Below are 17301 nucleotides of genomic sequence, written 5' to 3'. Positions count from 1 at the left end.
TCAAGGCAAAATATATTGATAGACAAATGAATAAATTGCATTAGTCTGAGTGGGTGTGATCAATCAATTATTCTTTTTTAATCAAGCAAGCATATAGTTCATAATGTAACATCAATTCTAACACCTATTACCATATGAACTCACACAGTGAAAGCATATTTCCCCAAAATAATACCATATTGTAATTGATCAAATGGCCAGCACACCCATGGGGCTACCCTGCTTCACTTTCTGACACATATACCATTCATCTGAGCTTTAGTCTTTTGGGATCCTGCTTCTTTACAACTAAGAAGTAGTAGAAGTAGAAGTCATCTACTTTAGGGAGCAAAAAGATATGAAAATGTGTTGTGTGCCTAACTATGCATTTATGTTAGACAGCTTAGCTAGAGGCACTGGCATTGCGGTGTACCCATCAATTCTCTCTCGCTATCTGGTGCATATTTACATACTTTATAAGAACAAGATACACCATTTTCAAGGTTTTCAATAAACCTGCAATGTTATTGATGAACATTCTCTGTAGACCCAAACCATCCACAGTTCTGGTCCTGCCCAAAGGCCTCCATCACATTCCCCACAACCGTTTCCGTGCTCCCTACTACTAGCCCCCCTGCCAACCTCACCACATTCCATACCCCATTCCCACACCTCCACGCCAGCTTCCCCATTCCCCCACCCACTGCCTTCACCTGCCCTCCCATCTCAGACACCACCGACCCCACATACCCCCCACCCTGCTCCCACGCCTGGTCCCCAACCACCCTGGACACCCACCAGGCGCTGTCCACGATCCCCCTGAATATGCCCACCCCGTCCCAGGCCAGGGTGCCCACCCCTGTGACCCCGTCCTGGCAGCTGGTGAACAGAGAGCCCACCAGAGGGGCTGTAATGCAGTACAGGGTGGAGAAGCACATCTCCCCCACACCAAGTATCAGGCCTGTGACTGAGCCGACCCCAGACACCAGGTCAGACGCCATGTTGTAGAACACAGAAAGGATGTCGCCTGGCAAGGCAGACAGGACACCCAGGTCTTCCTGTAGGACAAAGGCCACCTAGACGAGGAGAGGAGATATGTTCTGTTACAAGATATTATAACAGAAACGTATTTTTGTGATCAGAAATATAAAAATATATGGAACCATCATGTGTTATTGTTTTTACCATTGAGGACCACTTTGAAACGAGCGTTTTAATTAATACTTTCAAGTGATATCCTCTGAGTCCACCTTGTACATTTTGTTTAATATGTCTGTTACCCAAAATAAATTCAATTCAATCACAGTATTGCATTCCATCAGTAATCACCTGTCCAGGGATCCCAATGAGGGTGGAGACTACAGGGCGTAGAGGGGCCATGAGCAGGGAGACAGAGGAGGTGATGATATACACCAGAGTGTTGCCGGACGACTCTGTGTCTGACTCAGAGGCCAGTGTCTCGTTGTCCACTGAAGGAGTGATGAGAGGTTCTGTGTCGGCAGGTAGTGCCTCTACGCTTCGGTCAGTAGTCTTATCTAGTGTTTCCTCAATGGCGTCTGGCCTTGCGACCGCTCTTTGCTTTTCTACGACTCTGACCATCGCATCGCTGAGCAGTGTCACTATGTCTCCCTCTGTTTCCCCATTTGCTTCCCCGCAACCCTCTGAAAATAGATCTGTCACTCCAATCATGTGTTCCAGCTCCTTAACACTCACCACCCTCTCCTCTCCCCCTGTCTCTCTCACTACCCCCACACTGAACCCACTATGTCCCTCTGGGCCAGCACAACACACTGCAGACCACTGCACCCCAGCCTCACACCCCCCCCTCCCCACCCTCCTCCATCCCGGGCCCCAGCCTGAGCCCTGTGGCCCCTGTCAGGACGTAGAGCTGGCCCCCTGTGGAGCCACACTGGGGCAGGACGCTGCTCTGGATCAGCTCTGTAGCTGGGGAGCCCCACTGGTGGAGCGGAGAGTCAGAATGAGATTGGGGTTTACCCCCCGCCACATCCCCTTGGAGCAGAGCTGGGGTCATCACATGGGACCATTCGTCCTCTTCCCCCTTCTCTGTCTAGGAGATAGGTTAGGAATCATTAGTCAAAGTGCATATATTGAATCACTAATGCAATTACTATTAACATCATGATAAATGAATGTTTGGTCCTTATTTGGGTAAAGCCTACTGTACATTACAGTACATTTAGTGTCAATGCAGTTTGTAAATAGAGTAGGATAGACAAGGACGTCTTTTACTCAGGTGTCATGGCAGAAATAACATGCCATGCAGACCATTCTAGTCTTGTGAGTGTTAGGGAGCTTGTCTACTGACAGACATCTGAGTCAAATATCAAACTGTTGTTCACATTCATCTTTCTGTTCACTCTGACTTGTTTTAACAAGGCCAGGTTTGCATGGAATGTTGATATCAACAGTAAGTTGACTGCCTCTACAGGACGAGAGTTTCCTTTCACTTGAACAAGTTTCATATCACAAAAACATTACTGTACTACAGCTGGAGGAAAAGAGTGGTATACTGTTGGTTTGATCATGTCCGCTATAACTTGTGTGATTGTGTTGAGAATGTACACTAAACTGTACAAGGTAGTACTTACGCAGTCCATGCATGACAATGATTCCACTGTTTCCACATACTAGAAATAAATAATCCTCCCTTACCCCCTCCTCCTTTCCTCCTTTCACCCCCCATCCTTGGCTGAGATGAAAGGCAGAGTAAACAGCTGTGTCACAGGTCGGGTGGTAGAGCGTGGCGAACGACTGTCCCCCTGGCAGCCTGTGACAGAGGGGGGTCAGGAGGGGCCCCCCACCTACAGAGAGGCCCAGGGGGGGGGTCTGTCTGTAGAAGCTCTGTCTGCAGAGGGAGAAGCCTGGGTCTGGTTCTGATAGTGCCGTGACTGGTAGAGACAGCTCCAGAGTCAGCCCCAGCAAGATCCAGCCTGCCCAGCCTGCAGTACTGACACTGACACCAGCAGGACACCACCGCAGCAGCAGCATGGTGCACTCAGCAAACCCACACACTCACAGAGAGAGAGGCTGGTAAATAATCCAGAGGTTTGTGCTGTATCTACGCAGATGGGAGAGGATAATGGCTGATAGCTAGGGTTGACAGCCAGGGAATCTCTGGTTATGTCGTTCTTTTATCCCTTTCTCAATCTCTCCCTTCTTTTTTCTCTTCCACCCCGTCAGCGTCTCCACCCCATGTCTTTCTCCTTGGACTGTGTGTGCTGGGCTGTCTGCATGTGTCTGGGCACAGTCTTGCTTACACTCTGCTTCTCCCTCCCTCATTGACAAGCTCACTCTTCCTCCCTCCCTCCCTCACACACTCTCCCTCTAGCTACACCTCTACCTGGCTCTCCCTCCCTCCTTCCTTCCTTCCTTCCTCTCTCTTCCATAGCTCTTTTGGTTACACCCTTACCTCTCATTACTGTTAGGCACACAGCAGACCCACACCCAGTAACAGGTTCCTATTACCTGTAAGTCTGCATTCCCAAACAATGTTTCCACAAGGTTTGGCTGTCTGATTGACAGCTCAATGGTTCATTTTCTATGGTAAAACACACACCTCTTAGAAAGTGCTGACTTTATTTTAGCCGAGTGCTTATGCATGCACTATTAGGGTGCACAGTGAAACCACAGCAGTATATCTTACAGCAGTATATCTTACAGCAGTATATCTTACTGCAGTATATCTTACAGCAGTGGCCTAGTGTTGAATATCACACAGTAGATCTATCCACCATCAAGGTTCCAAAATAGATTCTATTGACTGAATTACATTTTCTCTGCTATAAAGACAAAATTATTTTAGATTTTGAGTTTCAGCGGCCACTTGGTTTGGTAAAGCTGAATGAAATGGGGAAATGTATCCACTCTCAAATTGATAGAGGGAGTCATCCAATCCAATCCATTGCAATCTCTGTGAGATGACGAGAGGAAAGACAAGAGCATAATAATTAAGCTCTTCACCTATGTGACCGCTAACAAAGGGGGTCACAAACCAGGTTTGTTCTGCTACGTGTTATGACTGGGATCACATGGAGTCTTCAGTGCACCCTTGGGCCTAACAGTCAGAACTGTCTGGTAGGAGAATTCCTTTTATGGGATAGGCTACACATCAATGCACATCTGAGGGAGATTAGGCTAATAGTTTGACATGTGTAATTTCCACCAAGAAAAATCTTTATCAGTGCATAATTAGTTTTCTGACAGTGTCACACTGTTCCTTATTATATTTACTGACACAGTTATTAGTCTGTAGCAAAGACATTCATTATTCCCTCATTACATCCTTTGTCTGTAGCTTTAGGTTGTTTGGATGCATTCCATACTAACAGCTGCATGGCTGCTGCGGTATGAAAGCTTTTGGGTGTGATAGTTTTGGGTTGGGCTTTATGCGGCGTTCATAACCAAGCGGGAAGGTACCAATTACCAGTTGTCAAGTCGTAAATAACAGTTGGATGCATTCTCAACTCGTTGAGAAACGCCGACTGGCTAATGGCCAACAATCTGTGTCAACCATAAACTAAAAGTACAGTTATAATGCTTGTAAACAAATTACATTTAACTGCCGAAAATGCTGTTATCGAGGTCATTTCCTTAGTAAGTGACGTCAGAGGTCAGCATGTGCGAGAAGTCAGAGCTCAGGGATGATAGACGAGTTTCTTACTAGTTTTTACGAGTTGAAGGGGAATTCAAGTGGATTTTTGCCAGTTGTAAGTGGTAAAAACCACCTTCCCATTGGTTATGAACGCAGCATAAAAGGCTTTTGTCTCATTTTTACATTTTAGTCATTTAGCAGACGCTCTTATCCAGAGCGACTTATAGTAGTGAATGCATACATTTCATAAATGTTTTCTCCGTACTGGTCCCCCGTGGGAATCGAACCCACAACCCTGGCGTTGCAAACATCATGCTCTACCAACTGAGCCACATGGGACTGTCTCCAGGCACAGCCAATAAAAACAGTTGTTTTGAGTAAAAGTGCAGTACTCCATGTCTGTGCAGCACATACTACACACTCTACTACCAGTCCATTAGGCTTTCGACAACAACTACCAGTCATCTGAAATGTTACCACTTTAATGCAATTTAAATTTTGAAAAGTCATTGGTAGAAAACATAAGATCTCCATTATCTCCAACAGAAAATTCCTAATTTGACAGTTTTGTATAAAAAGGTAGGTGCTACATGTATAAAGTCCTGTTGCTGTCCATGCCTTCAATACCATTTCTTCCATGACTTGTATAACAGTAGAAGGCAGTAAAATGACATTAAAGGAGTCGATTAGTAACACATTGTTTAGAGAGATATTGTTGCAGTAACCTGAAGGTCCAATGGGGGGAGCTTGGCTAAGCATGACAGTGGTAGGGGTTGAATCCAGACTCACATTATGGTCTTACACACACACTTCACTCGTTGGGGATATCGATGACAAGGTCAGCCTCTTCTCCTTCCCCCCTGTCGTCGTCTCCTCCGTCTGAGTCTCTGTCACTCTCTCCCTCCTCCTCTGCCGCGTCTCCGCGGGGATCTTCTGGGATCTTCTGAGCTCTTCCTGAAAACACTCCTGCTCCTAAACGGAGACTAATAGCGAAATACAACAGTTCAACTCTGTAAATTACAGTTCCTTGGCTAATAGGTGTTATAATAATAATAGCACGTCATTGACAATTTGATGAAACATTAATACTCACATAAACCTTGAATTTCAATTTTCGTTTGAGATTTTTGTATTTCTGCTTGTAGTCCACCTCCATATCGGCATTTCTGACGCTGAGGTTGAACCGTCAGTGGACCTGCTATACCGGTAGGGAAATTGTTAGTGTCGTGGTTATGTTAGCTATATAAAAGCAGCTTGTTGGCTAGCTCACGGCTAGCCTTTCCAGTACATGATCGTTGTTTTTTTAAGCATTTAGCTGGAAGCAGAAGAACAGTAATTGAAAACGCTTGAAACAAGGATAATAAGGAGACGAAACCACGTCATTATAAGGTTAAATAGCTTGAATTAATATGAAAAATCCTTCATACCTCTCGTTTGAATGAATCTGTGCGACGTGCTCTTTGTTTACGTCTGTTCTTCTTCTTTAGGATGTGGTTGGCAGTTCGCATATACCGCCATCTACTGTACTGGTGTGTGAGGCCATTCACGGCCTACCTACATTACATTATTTAGTCTACTTTCGTTTTTTGTGTATGTATGTGTGTGTGCGCGCCATTCTTCTTTTTTAAATTTGTACTGGCGGATTTCAACCAACTGAAAGGTGCATACACCCCCACCTACTGTACTGGATTGTGAGACTGGGCACAACCTCCCTATTGCGTATTTCTCATGTATTTGTCTTTTCAACCCTTGTATTTCCGCCTACTGGAGTGTGAATTCATTACACTTTATGATGAAAAGGGAAGAAAAATGACCCTACACACGAACCCTACAGTTGCACCCATTACAACCTCACCTCACCACTAGTTGGGAGTCATTTTCAAGCTCTGGAAGTGACATTTAAAACAGTGGGCGGGGCCAGACATAGAGCCAGAATGAAGGAAATAATCACCCCTGCAGTGGTCACATAAATAATATACATAAACCAGGGATCTAGGCTATTTTATGGAGAGTGAGACCTATTCATACCCATGAACAATAGGTCTTATCAACTAATAATTATGGCCCAAACAAGATGACCTTGAATACAGAAATATATGACAAACAAAAGCAGTCGCATTTCCTATAGAGAATCGTTCTGTTGCATATTAAAACAAGTGAATCATGTTCAGTGTGTGCACTTCTGCATGTGAGTAGTATTCATAATAATGCATTGTGCTAGTGTTCTGTATTCTGTCCACCCACAGTACTGGAGTAGACTACAGTAGTTTGGTTTATGGCGCTGAAGGTGCAGCTTGCTCACTTCAGCAGAGCACACAGCAGTCACATCGTCAGGACCCAGGACAATGAATTATAGATGAGGAACATTCCAGAGATGAGTAATGCTACCTCTGCACACACACACACACACACACACACAGCCAACCAGCCAGGCTGTGTGTGTGTGCATGTGTGCATGTGTGCATGCGTGTGAGTGTATTAGAATGGGAGAATGCTAGAGGGAGAGAGGAAGGCAAGGAGAAAGAGTGTGTGTATGCCTACGTGTTTGTGTGTGTATGTGTGTGTGTGTGTGTGTCAGTGTGTGTGTTTGTCTCTCAGGGGGAGAATATTGCTAGAGAAAATGCTGACTGCTTGCTTTTATACCAGTGCTCCCCACTCTGTTTTCTTTATGTCACGAAGAGAAGGACCGATGGAAACTGACCTCAGTTTGCCCTACATCTACCAATATTTATGTTCAGTTTTAACACCAACATTTTATTGTTTACAGTTGTCATACTGCCCTCTCCATACGCCCTAGATACGGTAGTACTAAACCAACATAGGCCTACCAAAATAAATACACAGCCTCTCTCTCCTATCCCTTCCAGGCAAACCCCTCCCTATGAAAAACGATATCCCCCCTACATCCCGACCCACTGCCAGATTCTATCCCCTGACCGATTCCCTCTTTTGTTTCCAGAATGACAACAGCAGACAGAAATAGAATCTTCTCCACTGTGCAATGCCATAAATCGCTGCTGCCTGCCTGCCCATCCTGGCCAGCAGCTGTGGCTCCCTCCCTTCCTCCCTCCTTTCCTCCCTCCATCCCCCCTCCCTCCCTCCCTCCCCACCTCCCTGTGTTTCTCCTCAGTGCTAATGGACGCTAGTCTTGAGCCAAGCTGCGTGTGGAGAGAGAGGGAGAAGGCTACTGTCGAATGGTGTTTGATGGTGACCCTTGTCTGTTTAATTGTTTCTAGATAAATCTCCATCTGACTGGTTGGATGTATGTATGACACTCATTCTCTCTTCATACTAATTGTTTTGATGACCTCAGAGAGGGTATCTCTTCCTATTGGGCTCTCTCTCCATATCTGCTCTCTGTCTATCTGTCTCTCTCTCTCTCCATATCTGCTCTCTGTCTATCTGTGTCTCTCTCTGTCTATCTGTCTCTCTCTCTGTGTATCTCTCTTTCTCTCTGTGTATCTTTCTTTCTCTCTGTGTATCTCTCTTTCTCTCTGTGTATCTTTCTTTCTCTCTGTGTATCTCTATTTCTCTCTGTGTATCTCTCTTTCTCTCTGTGTATCTCTCTTTCTCTCTGTGTATCTTTCTTTCTCTCTGTGTATCTCTCTTTCTCTCTGTGTATCTTCTTTCTCTCTGTGTATCTCTCTTTCTCTCTGTGTATCTCTCTTTCTCTCTGTGTATCTCTCTTTCTCTCTGTGTATCTTTCTTTCTCTCTGTGTATCTCTCTTTCTCTCTGTGTATCTTTCTTTCTCTCTGTGTATCTTTCTTTCTCTCCTCTCTGTGTATCTCTATTTCTCTCTGTGTATCTCTCTTTCTCTCTGTGTATCTCTCTTTCTCTCTGTGTATCTCTCTTTCTCTCTGTGTATCTCTATTTCTCTCTGTGTATCTCTCTTTCTCTCTGTGTATCTTTCTTTCTCTCTGTGTAGCTCTCTTTCTCTCTGTGTATCTTTCTTTCTCTCTGTGTATCTTTCTTTCTCTCTGTGTATGTCTTTCTTTCTCTCTGTGTATCTTTCTTTCTCTCTGTGTATCTCTTTTGTTCTCTCTAATTTATAATTTTCTCTTGTCCTTCAATTCTCTGTCACTGTCCCTCCCTCTTTCCTCTTTACTCTCTCCCTCTGTTTTATTACACCTCTTTAGTTCCCTCTTTTCAAGAGTCCCTTGTTTGCTTTCCCGTCTCGTTAGGAGAAATTGGAATGTACAAAAATCACATAAAAGACACCAACAACAACTACAATAAAAGCCTTCTCCCTGACCATAAGGTAAGCTGCAAAAGTTTATCATTTTACCCTTGGGTTTATGTCTAAAGGGAAGTCAGGCAATAAAAAGTTTACTTAATTATGAAAGAGGTTATCTTTGGGAAAAGGCTCTTCCATAAAATCAAATAGGCTGTATCGATGGGACATTTTTTAAGTACATTTTCAATGGCACAACAATATCATGTTCAAGAAATAAATCACTTCTAAATTCATAGGAAAAACGATTATCTAAATACATGCATGCCAACTTACTCTTTAGTTAAATAACTTAAGTCACTATTCTGTCACTATTTGACATTGTTCCTCTGACTGTTTTTCCGTTCTCTCCTCTCCCCTCATGTTTGTCTGTGTGCGTGTTACAGGAGAAGCTGATCCAGGCTATTAAAAGAATAAAGCATGAGGTAGATGAGTGCTGGGAGGCAGAGAGAGAGACGTACATATGGTCTATTGGTGTAGAGGTACGGTACTGGCTGCCAATGCATCATTTACCACTGTCATTTACTTTTCATGGTTTATTCTTTTTATTATTTCATTAAATCCTGAATATGATCATCTGTGAATATATTAGTGTGTCAGTAATATTAAAAGCAATTTGACTGATAGTGGTGAGAAATGTTATCTAACAACATTATGATAAATATTTTGTAGTATTTACATATTTAGAATTAAAATTAACATACTGTAATTGATGCGTGTTGGCTAAAGCTGAAAAATCTGTCTCTCCCAACCAGGCTAGTATCCTTCTACTACCCACTATATAGTAACAAAACATAGTAAAACCTACTACCCACTATATAGTAACAAAACATAGTAAAACCTACTACCCACTATATAGTAACAAAACATAGTAAAACCTACTACCCACTATATAGTAACAAAACATAGTAAAACCTACTACCCACTATATAGTAACAAAATATAGTAAAACCTACTACCCACTATATAGTAACAAAACATAGCAAAAACCTACTACCCACTATATAGTAACAAAACATAGTAAAACCTACTACCCACTATATAATAACAAAACATAGTAAAACCTACTACCCACTATATAGTAACAAAACATAGTAAAACCTACTACCCACTATATAGTAACAAAACATAGTAAAACCTACTACCCACTATATAGTAACAAAACATAGTAAAACCTACTACCCACTATATAGTAAACAAAACATAGTAAAACCTACTACCCACTATATAGTAACAAAACATAGTAAACCTACTACCCACTATATAGTAACAAAACATTGTAAAACCTACTACCCACTATATAATAACAAAACATAGTAAACCTACTACCCCACTATATAGTAACAAAACATAGTAAAACCTACTACCCACTATATAGTAACAAAACATAGTAAAACCTACTACCCACTATATAATAACAAAACATAGTAAAACCTACTACCCACTATATAGTAACAAAACATAGTAAAACCTACTACCCACTATATAGTAACAAAACATAGTAAACCTACTACCCACTATATAGTAACAAAAACATAGTAAAACCTACTACCCACTATATAGTAACAAAACATAGTAAACCTACTACCCACTATATAGTAACAAAACATAGTAAAACCTACTACCCACTATATAGTAACAAAACATAGTAAAAACCTACACCCACTATATAGTAACAAAACATAGTAAAACCTACTACCCACTATAGTAACAAAACATAGTAACACCTACTACCCACTATATAGTAACAAAACATAGTAAAACCTACTACCCACTATATAGTAACAAAACATAGAAAACCTACTACCCACTATATAATAACAAAACATAGTAAAACTACTACCCCTATATAGTAACAAAATAGTAAAACCTACTACCCACTATATAATAACAAAACATAGTAAAACCTACTACCCCTATATAGTAACAAAACATAGTAAAACCTACTACCCACTATATATAACAAAACATAGTAAAACCGACTACCCACTATAATAGACAAAACATAGTAAAACCTACTACCCCACTATATAGTAACAAAACATAGTAAAACCTACTACCCACTATATAGTAACAAAACATAGTAAAACCTACTACCCACTATATAGTAACAAAACATAGTAAAACCTACTACCCACTATATAGTAACAAAACATAGTAAACCTACTACCCACTATATAGTAACAAACATAGTAAAACTACTACCCACTATATAGTAACAAAACATAGTAAAACCTACTACCCACTATATAGTAACAAAACATAGTAAAACCTACTACCCACTATATAGTAACAAAACATAGTAAAACCTACTACCCACTATATAGTAACAAAACATAGTAAAACCTACTACCCACTATATAGTAACAAACATAGTAAAACCTACTACCCACTATATAGTAACAAAACATAGTAAACCTACTACCCACTATATAGTAACAAAACATAGTAAACCTATACCCACTATATAGTAACAAAACATAGTAAAACCTACTACCCACTATATAGTAACAAACATAGTAAAACCTACTACCCACTATATAGTAACAAAACATAGTAAAACCTACTACCCACTATATAGTAACAAAACATAGTAAACCTACTACCCACTATATAGTAACAAAACATAGTAAAACCTACTACCCACTATATAGTAACAAAACATAGTAAAACCTACTACCCACTATATAGTAACAAAACATAGTAAAACCTACTACCCACTATCTAGTAACAAAACATAGTAAAACCTACTACCCCATATATAGTAACAAACATAGTAAAACCGACTACCCACTATATAGTAACAAAACATAGTAAAACCTACTACCCACTATATAGTAACAAAACATAGTAAAACCTACTACCCACTATATAGTAACAAAACATAGTAAAACCTACTACCCACTATATAGTAACAAAACATAGTAAACCTACTACCCACTATATAGTAACAAAAACATAGTAAAACCTACTACCCACTATATAGTAACAAAACATAGTAAACCTACTACCCACTATATAGTAACAAAACATAGTAAAACCTACTACCCCCACTATATAGTAACAAAACATAGTAAAACCTACTACCCACTATATAGTAACAAAACATAGTAAAACCTACTACCCACTATATAGTAACAAAACATAGTAAAACCTACTACCCACTATATAGTAACAAAACATAGTAAAACCTACTACCCACTATATAGTAACAAAACATAGTAAAACCTACTACCCACTATATAGTAACAAAACATAGTAAAACCTACTACCCACTATATAGTAACAAAACATAGTAAAACCTACTACCCACTATATAGTAACAAAACATAGTAAACCTACTACCCACTATATAGTAACAAAACATAGTAAAACCTACTACCCACTATATAGTAACAAAACATAGTAAAACCTACTACCCACTATATAGTAACAAAACATAGTAAAACCTACTACCCACTATATAGTAACAAAACATAGTAAAACCTACTACCCACTATATAGTAACAAAACATAGTAAAACCTACTACCCACTATATAGTAACAAAACATAGTAAAACCTACTACCCACTATATAGTAACAAAACATAGTAAAACCTACTACCCACTATATAGTAACAAAAATAGTAAAACCTACTACCCACTATATAGTAACAAAACATAGTAAAACCTACTACCCACTATATAGTAACAAAACATAGTAAAACCTACTACCCACTATATAGTAACAAAACATAGTAAAACCTACTACCCACTATATAGTAACAAAACATAGTAAAACCTACTACCCACTATATAGTAACAAAACATAGTAAAACCTACTACCCACTATATAGTAACAAAACATAGTAAAACCTACTACCCACTATATAGTAACAAAATATAGTAAAACCTACTACCCACTATATAGTAACAAAACATAGTAAAACCTACTACCCACTATATAATAACAAAACATAGTAAAACCTACTACCCACTATATAGTAACAAAACATAGTAAAACCTACTACCCACTATATAGTAACAAAACATAGTAAAACCTACTACCCACTATATAGTAACAAACATAGTAAACCTACTCCCCACTATATAGTAACAAAACATAGTTAAAACCTATACCCCACTATATAGTAACAAAAATAGTAAAACCTCTACCCACTATATAATAACAAAACATAGTAAACCTACTACCCACTACTATAGTAACAAAACATAGCAAAAACCTACTACCCACTATATGTAACAAAACATAGTAAACCTACTACACAAAATAGTTAAAGTCTGTCTCTCTATCTATCTCTCAGGATGTTTTTGATCATCTGGAGCGGGAGGTCCGAGCTGAGTTCCAGAACCTCCATCGCTTCCTGGATGAAGAGGAGACCATGGATATGGAGCGACTGAAGAAGGAGAAAGAGAAGAGGGTGAAGCTGCTTAGGGAGAGAGAGAAGAAGATCGCCATTGCAAGGGAAGAAGATCTGGAGAGAGGTCATTTGCCACGCAAACAACAAACTGGCTGAGGAGGATAGTCCCAAACTGCTCAAAGTGAGTGAGTTAGGGTGTTCAGGCTATTGTTCTAGCACTGCACCTCTTCACTGTAAAAAGAGGGATGGCGCTGTTGTTTATCTGAAGTGCTTTTTCTAAATGGTATGATCCAAAATTAATATTTGGTTCGTTCAACCTATTCCATTCAATTTGCCTGAAATCAAATAACGAATTTGACAGATCAATGTGATTTTTTTTAATTGAATGAATGCTTCTAAATTGCATTCAACACCTCATGGGCATCAATGTTGCATAGTGGTGAGAGCAATGTAGCAGTGGTAGCCTATCAGAATTGTTGGAGGCATGGCCTATTGGGGGCGTGGCTTTCTGTTTGTTATTTTTGGCCACCTGTGGGAATGAATGTCATTCCTGGTAATGTGTTCTGTTTTTTTAATGATTATATGTTCACTGCCAGCACTGGAACTTAAATGCTATCTGCTTAAGAACTGTGATACTAAAGTGCATGGAAAGGCTTCTATTGATGAGATGGTTACCATTTGGTTACAATATTGTAACCGGTTAATGTGGAAATATTATGTAAAGAAAGTGTTTGGAGTCATTATTTCATGTTATGGAACCAACTTAATATCTTGATTAACAGGAAATTTATTTAATTGGCTTATAACCCAATTGACGAAATTTGGATAGGTAATTCCAGAGTGAAAAATCTACTTGGTACAACATCAACAAAAGTAGTTTTACTGTATATACACTGAGTGTACAAAACATTAAGAACACCATGTCCATGTCTCAATTGTCTCAAGGCTTAAAAATCCTTCTTTAACCTGTCTTCTCCATTTCATCTGCACTGATTGAAGTGGATTTAACAGGTGACATCAATAAGGGATCGTAGCTTTCACCTGGATTCATCTGGTCAGTCTATGTCATGGAAATAGCAGATGTCCTTAATGTTTTGTAAATTAGTTTGCATTTATGTTATTTTTAGGTTTAACCAAAGGTTTAATCCCACAGCACCCCCCCTTGCAACCCCTCCTCCACCTCCCCTCACCCCCAAAAATAGCTTTTTGGGAACTAACACTTCACTTTCCCTCTTACTAGCTCTGACTGCTGATAGCTACTTTAATGAGGACGAATGTACTTACTATGACTGTGATATGTAGTTGTCCCACCTAGCTATCTTTAGATGAATGCACTATAAGTCGCTCTGGATAACAGCGTCTGCTAAATTACTAAAATGTTCATGTAAATCTAGTGCAGGGCTGGAACTAAAGCCTGCACATTGCAGTAGCTCTCCATGAGGAGAGTTGGCCACCATCAATGATCATAAGATGAGACAGACTGTCATAACTGTTTATGACAACTCTTATGTCATTATTACAACACCGTCATCCAGGTCTTATGATGAAAGGTCGGAGAGCAAAGTGTTACAGAGAATGTGATGAATGGCAGGAGGGAGGGAGTGGTTTGGGGAGGGTCAGGGGAATGAGAAGCTTGGAGTACCTCCACAGAATCTACTGGATTCTGCTTTCAGCTTCCACAACAGCTAGCCTACGCTGACATTGCAGTCCTCAAGGACCCACCGTGTCAGCTTATTGCCTTCTCTTCTGGCACTAATTTGATCAATCATTGGCTAAAGAGTCTACTTGCCCTGCTTTTTGCAGGTCTAATCAATTTCTCATTAAAAGGTTGGTGGACAGAAGCAACACACAGTGCAGTCCTGGAGGACTAGCTGAGGTTTGGCACCAAACACTGATGAGATAGAATATCAACTGCATATTGAGTTCACAGAGGGCACAATTTTGATTTGTTTTCTGATGGAAAACAATTGAATATAAATTTTTTATTGGGCACCTTTATCAGTGGAACAAATACACTGTATGTGCTATGTTGTTTTGAGTGCGTTAAGGTCTTTCACTACTGTTATGACCCTTCCTTTTTTTCTCTCTGAAGGAGATTCAAGACCTCTTGAAAAGGCAAGTGTTCATATTTAATTATTTAACTGATTATGACTCCATCTATTTCTCGTGTCACAAATCACTCCCTTCTCCTGATCGGCCATAATCTCTCATCTTGCATCTTTGGCATCTCATTGTCTCTCTCTCTCTCCTCTCTCTCTCTTTCTCTCTCTCTCTCTCTCTCTCTCTTTCTCTCTCTCTCTCTCTCTCTCTCTCTCTCTCCCTCTCTCTCTTCTATCTCTCTCTCTGTATCCTGTCTTTGGCATCCCCCTTTTTCTTCCCTCCACTCGCTCTATCCTCTCCTTCTCTCTTTGGCATCCCACTTTCTTTCTCTACTCTCTCTACCCTCTCTCTACCCTCACTCATTTCCCAATCCTTTCCTTTCACATTCTTTTCGGTCCCTTTTCATCCATCTTTGCACTCCTCTTCCCCTGCACCTCTCCCTCTCTCATACCCCCGCAGGTCTCAGGTGGCTTTCATACCCCCTCCGCAGGTGGATGTGGAGGTGCGATCAGCACACTTTGTGGGGCCCATCCAGTACAGGATATGGAAACACATGAAGAGCTGCCTGTACCCAAGTAATGCACATCATATCATTCTGTGACATTAGTATTGTTATAGTATTGTTTGTTATACAATGTGTATAATGCTGAGTTTAAGAGATTACGTCTTCTATTGACGTAGTGCTAATGTACCAGTATATGTTTTTTTACATTCCTACTTAAAGGGATCCACTTACACAAACAGTATACCATTAGATAATTCTAGATTACAACAACTCACCTGAGCCCCCTCCTCCCAGATATCACTGAAGTGACCTTTGACCCAGAGACAGCCCACCCCCTCCTCACCCTCTCCCCCAGCTGCACTTCTGTGTGGTTTGAGGAGGACAAAGTTATCCCCAAGGCCTCGGAGGAGGAGCCACCCAACCCCCGCTGCTTCCACTACTACTACAGTGTCATGGGCCGAGAAGGCTTCATCACCGGACGTCATTACTGGGAGGTGGAGGTGGGCCACAAGACAGCGTGGCGGCTGGGTGTGGCCAGGGAGGATGTCCACCGGGGGGAGATGGACTCCAGTGGGACCAGTAACGGTCTCTGGACCCTATCCCTGAAGGGAGGGGCCATCTTGGCCTGTACAGACCCCAAACCCACCAAGGTCCCGGTGTCCATCAGGCCCGTCCGGATCGGAGTGTTCTTAGACTGTGAGAAGGAGGAAGTAGCGTTCTATAACGCTGTTACCATGACGCCGCTGTACACATTCTCCATGGAAACGGTGTTCGTTCCGCTGATCCCCTTCTATAACCCGTGTGACACGGACGATGGGAGGAACCTGGGTCCCCTAAACCTCTTCAGCCCCTCTATATGAGAGTACAGAGAACCAAGCAGAACCAAGGTTGTACTGGAGTATATTTCGTTTGGGGATGTGGTGGAGTGATAGATAGGATTTGGAAATGGTTTGTTTTATACAGTGTGTGTTTCAGGTATAATTTCATAGCTGGCTGGAAACATGATGTAAATTGTATCTGTTAAAAAATCCAATGAGTTTATGATATGCATTTACATTTACCAGGGGAGGCTGGTGTGAGGAGCTATAGGAGGACGGGCTAATTGCAATGGAATGGAATCAATGGAATGGAGTCAACGAGGTTTCCATATGTTTGATGTGTTTGATACTGTTCAATTTATTCCATTCCACCCAATACAATGAGCCTGTCCTCCCATTAGCCTCCACTGACATGTACCTACCCAGTTCTATGGCATAGCACTATCAATTCATGTTTATGCCATTGCGTTCAGTTGTTTGCATTGTGGTTTGAATATTGACATTTTATTGGCATTAAATACACAAAAAAATAGGTAAACAAATGAACACAAAACCTTGGTCTGTGCTTATAACACCAGAACGTGATATTTTTGTCATATTATCACATAATAGGTTATGAATGTAGAAAAACCAGACTAAAGTATCTAACACAAGTCCCAAAAATGAGAAAAGGCCAAATGCCAGTATCCTAGTG

General features: G+C 40.8%; 2 protein-coding genes across 2 annotated transcripts; one reads left to right on the top strand and one right to left on the bottom strand.

The window, feature by feature from the left end:
* Positions 1-50: 50 nt before the first annotated feature.
* LOC115176490 (uncharacterized) lies at positions 51-3295 on the bottom strand. The gene is made up of 4 exons (XM_029736529.1): positions 2653-3295; positions 1836-2047; positions 1309-1804; positions 51-1055 (listed from the first exon to the last, which is right to left on the bottom strand). Exons 1-4 carry the CDS (start codon positions 2986-2988, stop codon positions 504-506), a joined length of 1596 nt encoding a protein of 531 aa, XP_029592389.1. The 5' UTR covers positions 2989-3295; the 3' UTR covers positions 51-503.
* Positions 3296-13319: 10024 nt separating this feature from the next.
* On the top strand, positions 13320-17160 carry LOC115176409 (zinc-binding protein A33). The gene is made up of 4 exons (XM_029736441.1): positions 13320-13365; positions 15277-15299; positions 15744-15859; positions 16084-17160. Exons 3-4 carry the CDS (start codon positions 15838-15840, stop codon positions 16647-16649), a joined length of 588 nt encoding a protein of 195 aa, XP_029592301.1. The 5' UTR covers positions 13320-13365; positions 15277-15299; positions 15744-15837; the 3' UTR covers positions 16650-17160.
* The last annotated feature ends 141 nt before the right edge of the window (positions 17161-17301 follow it).

This window comes from Salmo trutta, chromosome 37, assembly GCF_901001165.1.
Source record: "Salmo trutta chromosome 37, fSalTru1.1, whole genome shotgun sequence".
Taxonomy (NCBI): domain Eukaryota; kingdom Metazoa; phylum Chordata; class Actinopteri; order Salmoniformes; family Salmonidae; genus Salmo; species Salmo trutta.
Note: the sequence above shows the minus strand (reverse complement) of the source record. Positions and strands in the feature narration are given on the sequence as shown.